The 8,850-nt window shown below is 51.5% G+C and overlaps 1 protein-coding gene across 1 annotated transcript; it reads left to right on the top strand.

Annotated features, from left to right (window-relative positions):
• Positions 1–699: 699 nt before the first annotated feature.
• INHA (inhibin subunit alpha) lies at positions 700–4,131 on the top strand. The gene is made up of 2 exons (XM_032754379.2): positions 700–1,049; positions 3,118–4,131. Exons 1-2 carry the CDS (start codon positions 782–784, stop codon positions 3,948–3,950), a joined length of 1,101 nt encoding a protein of 366 aa, XP_032610270.1. The 5' UTR covers positions 700–781; the 3' UTR covers positions 3,951–4,131.
• Positions 4,132–8,850: the final 4,719 nt, after the last annotated feature.

Below are 8,850 nucleotides of genomic sequence, written 5' to 3'. Positions count from 1 at the left end.
CAGCCGCCCGCCAGGCTTGGGCCTGAGCGGCAGAGGGGCCTGCAGCTGCCAATCCCAAAAATATTCTCTGATGACACAGCTGGAGGACAAGAGCCCAGACTGGCTCCACTGGGCTAAGTATAGAGCAGGCAGGACCACCTGCCCCCGGCCCTAGCCCCGGTTCTAGCCCCGGCTCCAGCCCTCCCCCCAAGGGCTGGCCGGCCCAGCAGCTGCTTATTGAAAGGGGCCCCAGAAGGTCTGAGGGGTGGTGCACTTTGTCTCCCTGACAAATGACACTTTCCGGGGCTGGCCGGCTACAGCTCCCAGGCTCCTGTCCCACCTGATGTCACCTCTGGATGTGTGTGTGTGTGTGTGTGTGTGAGAGAGAGACTGTGTGTGTGAGAGTGTGTGTGCGTGTGTGTGAGTGTGTGAGAGTGTGTGTGTGTGTGAGTGAGAGTGTGTGTGAGAGTGTGTGTGTAGGGAGAAGCGGTCGTATGTTTGCGTGTGTGAGTCAGGTCGCTTGGGGTGAAATCCTCCCCAGCCCCTCCCCCACATCCCTGGCGGGAGTGGGAGATAAGGCTCATGGCCACAGACATCTGCGTCAGAGATAGAAGGTCTCAATGCCACTGGCAGGGGCAACTCGGACTGTGGGGCGTGGAAAGGACTGGGGAAGACTAGGTGAGAAGGGTAGAAGAGGGTGGGTGTGGGATGGGGAGGTGAGAGTGGAGAGGCCCTGGGCAGACCCTGGCAGAAGGGACACGGGGCAGGGTGTGAGTTCCCCACTAGCAGGGCCAGGTGAGCTATGGTGCTGCCCCTAGTGCTCTTCTTGCTGCTGACCCCACAGGGTGGGCACAGCTGCCAAGGGCTGGAGCAGGCCCGGGAACTTGTTCTGGCCAAGGTGAGGGCCCTGTTCCTGGATGCCTTGGGCCCCCCCGCGGTGACCAGGGAAGGTGGGGACCCTGGAGTCAGGCGGCTGTCCCGAAGACACGCCCTGGGGGGCTTCACACGCAGGGGCTCTGAGCCTGAGGAAGAGGAGGATGTCTCCCAAGCCATCCTTTTCCCAGCCACAGGTAACGAGGGTGGGGGAAAACGAGGGTGGGGGAACTGGCAGGATGACTTTGAGAAAAAGCAAGACACAGCATTGGTTTGTGGGCCAGGCGGACCTGGGTTTGAATCCCAGCCCTGCCACTCAGTGGCTGTGCAACAATAGGCCAGTTACTAAACCTCCTTATGCCTCTGTCTCCCCATCTGTAAAATGGGCTAATGCCAACCTCTCAGGATTAAGTGAGAGGCTGTACCTAGAGTGCCTGGCAGGTGGGAGGCATTTGGGAGGTATGCGCTGGGAGACCGGGGCTCTCTAAAGATGGAGATGTCTGGGCTTGAGCCCCTTCCTGCCACCTTTCCTCCTATCTCTGCCTCTGCTCGCTGCTCCAAACCCTGTTTCTTTACTCCCAGGTAGCTGAGGCTGAGAAGCTATCAGACATACAGGCAAAAGATTAGTTGGGAAACTTTTCTGGAAAACTAGTCTATCTTCTCTTGAGTTCCTGTCTCAACATATATGTGTCCCCTTGTTCCACTGACTGAACAGATAAGCCCTCCTCTGGGTGGGTTTTCTTGTCATCGGGTCTACCTTTCTGTTAGAGAGAACCCCTGCCTCCCTTACTTCAGTCCGTTCGCAGCACAGTGGGGAGAAGGATGGCTTTGGGATCAGGCAAAATCCCAGCCTGGCCACTTAGTCGTCGAACGTCATTTCACCTCTCTAAGCCTCAGTTTCCTTATCTGCAAAATGGACCAATTGTGACTAGATAATGAGAGAAGCCATGTAACAGTATAGTTCCAATTGCCAGTCCACGAACGGGTGCTGCTGTAGGATGATTAGTATAGTCTATGAGTGTGTCAGTGTGAGGATGCCAACTACACATTCTTGAAAGGACTGCCCTCTGTTCTGAGTTACAGCCCTCCTCCTTCTCTTCCCCCTCTTCCTTGTTCTCCATTTTCTTCCCCTTCCCACTCGCCTTTCTCTCTTTCTTCTTCTGTTTTTTTTTTTTTTTTGGTGTAATCCTGTCTTTTAAAAATGGAATTATCTTAAAGAATTTATCATACAATATTCCTGACATGCCAAAGATATAAAGAGTAATATGGGCTGGGCGCGGTGGCTCACGTCTGTAATCCCAGCACTTTGGGAGGCCAAGGCAGGAGGATCACAAGGTCAAGAGATCGAGACTATCCTGGCTAACATGGTGAAACCCCATCTCTACTAAAAATACAAAAAATTAGCCAGGCATGGTGGCACCAGCTACTCTGGAAGCTGAGGCAGGAGAATTGCTTGAACCTGGGAGGTGGAGCAGGAGGCAGAGGTTGCAGTGAGCCGAGATGGCGCCACTGCACTCCAGCCTGGGCGACAGAGCTAGACTCCATCTAAAAAAAAAAAAATAGTAATATGGCTGGGTGTGATGGCTCATGCCTATAATCCCAGAACTTTGGAAGGCGAAGGCAGGCAGATTGCTTGAGCTCAGGAGTTTGAGATCAGCCTGGGCAACATAGCGAGACCCTGTCTCTACAAAAACCACAAAACTTAGCTAGGTGTGGTGGCACATGCCTGTGGTCTCAGTTACTCAGGAGGCTGAGGTGGGAGGATTGCTTGAGCCCAGGAGGTAGACGCTGCAGTGAGCCATGATCATGCCACTGCACTCCAGCCTGGGTGACAGAGTAAGACTCTGTCTCAAAAAAAAAAAAAAAGGTAATATAACAACTATCCATGTAGACACCATTCAGGATACTGTTTCACACTATCTGGTGAGTAAGCATTGAAGTCTAATACAAATTCTTAGTGCTGGTGAAGTGGAGAGAGGGCCTCTCACACACTGCTGATGGGCATGTTAATTGGTAAAAACACTTCAGAGAGAAGTTGGCAATGTCTTCTATTTTTTTAAGTCCTTTCATGATGAAATTAAAAAATGGGGAGCCTACAGAAGCTCTCCCAAAACTCAGGAGAGTCCCCACGTCCCGAAGGGCATGCAGCAGAGTGTAGCCCATCATTGGCTCATGACTGGTGGCCACATCCCTCCTGCTGAAGAGGAGGGGTGCCAGGTCCTGCCAGTCAGGGCTGCCCTCTCCCTTTTCTTCTGTCTCCTGCAGGTGCCAGCTGTGAGGACAAGTCAGCTGCCAGAGGGCTGGCCCAGGAGGCTGAGGAGGGCCTCTTCAGATACATGTTCCGGCCATCCCAGCATACACGCAGCCGCCAGGTGACTTCAGCCCAGCTGTGGTTCCACACCGGTCTGGACAGGCAGGGCACAGCAGCCTCCAATAGCTCTGAGCCTCTGCTAGGCCTGCTGGCACTGTCACCGGGAGGACCCGTGGCTGTGCCCATGTCTTTGGGCCATGCCCCCCCTCGCTGGGCCGTGCTGCACCTGGCCACCTCTGCTCTCTCTCTGCTGACCCACCCCGTCCTGGTGCTGCTGCTGCGCTGTCCCCACTGTACCTGCTCAGCCCGGCCTGAGGCCACGCCCTTCCTGGTGGCCCACACTCGGACCAGACCACCCAGTGGAGGGGAGAGAGCCCGACGCTCAACTCCCCCGATGTCCTGGCCTTGGTCTCCCTCTGCTCTGCGCCTGCTGCAGAGGCCTCCGGAGGAACCGGCTGCCCATGCCAACTGCCACAGAGTAGCACTGAACATCTCCTTCCAGGAGCTGGGCTGGGAACGGTGGATCGTGTACCCTCCCAGTTTCATCTTCCACTACTGTCATGGTGGTTGTGGGCTGCACATCCCACCAAACCTGTCCCTTCCAGTCCCTGGGGCTCCCCCTACCCCAGCCCATCCCCCTTTCTTGCTGCCAGGGGCCCAGCCCTGCTGTGCTGCTCTCCCAGGGACCATGAGGCCCCTACATGTCCGCACCACCTCGGATGGAGGTTACTCTTTCAAATATGAGACAGTGCCCAACCTTCTCACGCAGCACTGTGCTTGTATCTAAGGGGGGTCTTCCTTCTTAATCCCGTGGCTGGTGGCCACGCCCCCACCATCATCAGCTGGGAGGAAAGGCAGAGTTGGGAAATAGATGGCTCCCACTCCTCCCTCCTTTCACTTCTCTGCCTATGGGCTACCCTCCCCACCCCACCTCTATCTCAATAAAGAACACAGTGCATATGACTTGACATACGTTCTCCAGCTTCTCTGATATGGAGTTGGGCCCCCAGGAGCATGGGACTGTCAGATCTTAGGTCACTCAGCCACACTTGACCTCGGAGACATGAAGTTCAAGAGCTATAACTGGATGTGTATCGGTTGGGAATCTACAACGCTTGAGGATGACACAATAGTTCTCCAAGCTCCTTGGAGAGCCACCCTGGAGACAGGGCTGGACCCATGCAAGCTGAACCAGACATGTCAATCAGGTTGCTTGCCCTGCACACCTAAGGGAGACTGCTGCACTCACATGCCCACATCCAAGGCAGCCATAAGTCCCCTCCCCTGCCATTCTCTGCCCCAGCTGATGGGCACTTAGCCCAAGGTCAGGTGATTTGTAGGCTGGAGATTGTGGCCTTTGGAGCCCCACTGAGACAATTGTCCAGAGTTGGCCAGCTCTTGGAGTCACTTGGGAAGCTTGGGTGGGATGTAAGGGAGAGATATATGTGTTGGCAGCATCAGAAAGAAATTAACAAGGGCAAAGAGGTGGTGGTGTTAAGGTCAGATCACCTGACCAAAGACCTGAGGATTTCGGTTTGCCAAGGGCCCTTCTTTGAATCCGTCACTGACTCTTGCTGTAGGGTCCGTGAGGCCTCCTGCAGTAGGATTCTAGTTCATGAACTCTTTGGCTCCCTTGATGTCACCTGTACATCTTTACATAGTCCCTTAACTCAGCCCTTAGCATCAGAAGAGTAGAAAGACTGAGGCTATTGCCGGAAAATAGAAAAGCTCTTTTGTGAATTTGTGCGTGCAGGGCATGGTGCAAAACAGCACTTTTCTTTTTTCATTGCGTTTCCTAGCAGTCCATTCTGCCTCCGGATTTGGGCACTGGGAAGCCCCTCTCCGCTGGCCTTCCTCCCTGCTTTTTTCACTCTCCTTGTTATCCCCCTGGGTCTTGTTATCCTTGTGCTCCACCCCAGGGTCCCTGCTCTCAGCCACTGGTTCCATCCAGTCTCCAACGTGTGTGTGTGTGTGTGTGTGTGTGTGTGTGTGTGTGTGTGTGTGTGTGTTGTGTGTGTGTGTGTGTGTGTGTGTGTGTGTGTGTGTGTGTGTGTGTTTAGGGGAAGGGCCGGGATGTTCAGGTCCATCAGACTGGAACTTGAGAGCACTTTCTGATATTGACTGCACAACTACAGTGTGTATTTATCTAACCAGAGTCTTTTACTGGTCAAAAACTCCTTTCTACCAGCCTGGCTTGATGGGGTGGAAGGGTAAGCTCCTGCTCCAGTGAGCGGTGTAGCGGGAAAGAATCCCATCCCGTCACAGTTACACCAACACCCCTCCCCCACTGGAGCTAACGTGAATGAGCCACTGTTCCCTGCAGCACAGGAGCCTTCAGAGCCTGTACGTGCTCCTGTACACGCCCCAGTCTCTGTTGACACTGAGTCCCCCAGGAGGCTGCGACTGTTCTGGAGGGGGGAAACCTGCCTGTTCGCAGTCCCCAGTCTCTCCCAGGACCTTCATGTTGACTCAGCATTGGAAGTGCTCTGTGCTCAGAGCTCTGTGCATCCCTATTCAGGCAGTGGGCTGGGGAGAGAGCTGCTTGGGCTCTGCCAGTGGTGGGAAGGGGAGGATTTTTCCAAGCCCGTCTGTGTTCTACGTGCTCCCTGCCTGGCTTCTCTGGCTAGATCCTCCCTGCCCAAACAGTGAGGTCTTTCCCTGGGATCTTCAATTTTCCTACTAGGCTTCAGCTCTTTATTCTTCCTGCTGGGGCCCCCTAGAACCCTGTGTTATCCAGACGCTCCCTGTCCCAGGGATGAGGAGGGGAGCTGAGGGCTGGGGGCAGATTACTGAGGGGTACAGGATTCTCCACGAGGCCAGTTAGCAGATTGGTACTGCAAGTGAAAAGCGTGCACGTCTGTGACAAAATGAGAAAAATGAGTATGAGGGAGTTTTTCACAAAGCCACATATATTCATTTTATAAAGGCTATCTTTCATGGCTACCCATTACCTTTTCTGCCACTGGGTGTGTGATAGTGTTAGCTCTTTCATGATGTTATGAAGAAGATAGAAGGTAGTGGTTTTGTTTGTTTGCATTTCTACCCAACAAAATTTAAACTTGGCAATTCCAGATTGGAATGTAAGATTTTTCTTTGGAATTTTGTTGCCCTGCGAAATCTGTGAGATCCCAATGTCTGACAGTCACTGTTCGGAGCCACCCCTTCTAAGGTCTCTAAGACCTAGATTCTGCTAACGTAGCAAATTAGGAAAGATGTTCACAGTTTCCTAAGAGGGGCTCGACAGTGGCTACGGACATCATTTTGTCTTCTATCCTCATCATGACACTAGCCCAAGAGCAGTGAATTTCAAAGATGATCCCTGTTTCCAATGCTAATCATTAGGGACGTACTGTGAATACTCTTAGTTTGGAGTCAGTTTAAACAGAAAACCCAGCTCCAACTGGATTAGATCAAAAAGTGTTTTTAAGCCAGGCACAGTGGCTCATACCTGTAATCCCAGCACTTTGGGAGGCTGAGGTGGGCGGATCACCTGAGGTCAGGAGTTCTGACTCCATCTCTACAGAAAATATGAAAATTAGCCGGGCGTGGTGGCACTTGCCTATAATCCCAGCTACTTGGGAGGATGAGGCAGGAGAATCACTTGAACTCAGGAGGCAGAGCTTGCTTGCAGTGAGCAGAGATCGTGCCACTGCACTCCAGCCTGGGTGACAGAGTGAGACTTCATCTCAAAAAAAAAAAAGTTTTTAAAACTCACCAGCACTGGCTCATTGGCTCATGATAAATCCACAGGCACAGCTAGCTAAGGTATGGCTCAATTCTGGGCTCAAAAGATGCTACTAGGATCCATCTATAGGCTCTACCTCCCGCCGGATCAGCTCCATCCCGGGTCCATGGTAACTCCAGGCAGCACAGGCTCCTATCATTATGCAACTTGGTCCAGCAGGAGGGAGTTCACTTACAAAAGTCCTGGGACAAAGACAGGCACAGTGGCTCATGCTTGTAATCCCAGCACTTTGAGGGGCCAAGGCACGAGAATTGTATGAGGCCAGGAATTTAAGACCAGCCTGGCAACAAAGCGAGACCCTGTCTCTATTTAAAACGATGCAAAACAAAACAAAAGTCCCAGGACAGGTCTTGATGGCCTGATTCGACTTATTAATGTCATGTGCTACTCCAGGAAAGGTGGCCTGCATTAATGCCTTAGCCTAGGTCACTTGTCCTCCCCACAGAGCCTCGAGCCTAAAGCACAAGGGCTAAAAGTGAAAAAAGGTGATGTCCCCAAAGCAGGGGACAGTCACCACGAAAAGGTGGGGTAGATGCTGAGAGGCAAGTACTGTTTGTCGTTCCTCCTAATTATCTTTCAAATCAACCCCTTTGTCTCTCCTCACGTGGACACTATTTTGCAATTCTTGATTGGGCAAGTTAGCAGCCTCCTAAACCAGTCACTCCCTGCCCTCCATCCACCATCAACATGGCTGACACGGGATTTTTCTGATGTGATCATGTTACTTAGGGTGGCTTAAAAAATTGTCTCCACAAAGTTCAACCTCCTTCATGTGGTCGGAAAGCCCTTGGTAACCAACTCTAACCCTTTCCTTGCAGCCTGATCTACCCAGTCCTCCTTTCCTCTCCCCACCCAACCACATCACCCAAACTCTGGTGACACAAATTCCAGATACATAATGTTCTTCTCAAGTGCCCATGTCTTTAGCAACACCTCCTTTTTTTGCTGTTTTGTTTTGTTTCAAGACAGGGTCTGGCTCTGTCACCCAGGCTGCAATGCAGTGGCATGATCTTGGCTCACTGCAGCCCTGACCTCCTGGAACTCAAGCAATCTTCACACCTCGACTCCCGAAGCACTGGGATTACAGGCATGAGCGGTTGTGCTCCTACCTCAGTGCTTCCTTTAAGATCCAATTCTGATGTCATGTTTTCTGTCATCCTCCCCTTCACTCCCAGATGGCAAAGCTCTTCACCCCTTCTTCACTACTTCCTGGGCACTTTGTTTTTTAATTTTTTTTTTTTTTTTGAGACAGAGTCTCACTTTGTCACCCAGGCTGGAGTACAATGGCACAATCGCGGCTCACTGCAACCTCCGCTTCCCAGGTCAAGCGATTTTCCTGCCTCAGCCTCTTGAGTAGCTGGGATTACAGGTGCGTGCCATCACGCCCGGCTAAGTTTTGTATTTTTAGTAGAGATGAGGTTTCACCATGTTGGTCAGGCTGGTCTCGAACTCCTGACCTCGTGATCCGCCCGCCTCGGCCTCCCAAAGTGCTGGGATTACAGACCTGAGCCACCGCACCTGGCCTGTTTTAAAATTTGTATTTTAAAAAATTAGTTGTTCTTGATTTCATAAGCCACAAAGAGATATATTCTCACAGTAGATATTCAAATATTAAAGATAAAACTGAAGTTCCCCTTGATCGTTATTCCCAATTCTAGTCCCCTCCACAGAGGCAGGTATCCTTCTAGACACATTTCCATGAGTTGACACACATGAGCGTATCTGGTAGAAAAAGTCTATTTTCCCCCCACAAATTGTGTTATGCCATGTGTAGGGGGTTGCCACTATTTTACTTTATATTCTACAAGTTTGTTTTGACCTTATTTTCCAGTCTATTAGCTTTATTTTCTTAGCAACTATATTCCTCCCCTTGAAAGAAATAAGATTCTATTATTTAATTTTATTTATTATTTTTATTTTTTTTGTAGAGATGGGCTTGTTA

The sequence above is a fragment of the Hylobates moloch genome, unplaced genomic scaffold (genome assembly GCF_009828535.3).
Source record: "Hylobates moloch isolate HMO894 unplaced genomic scaffold, HMol_V3 SCAFFOLD_1, whole genome shotgun sequence".
Classification (NCBI taxonomy): Eukaryota; Metazoa; Chordata; class Mammalia; order Primates; family Hylobatidae; genus Hylobates; species Hylobates moloch.
This window is presented reverse-complemented; position numbering and strand designations above follow the sequence as displayed.

Bases quoted from the DNA above. Each gene is read 5' to 3' on its own strand.
- INHA (XM_032754379.2), top strand. From the start codon at position 782: ATGGTGCTGCCCCTAGTGCTCTTCTTGCTGCTGACCCCACAGGGTGGG. The intron at 1,050-3,117 runs GTAACGAGGGTG...TGTCTCCTGCAG, and splicing joins CATCCTTTTCCCAGCCACAG to GTGCCAGCTGTGAGGACAAG.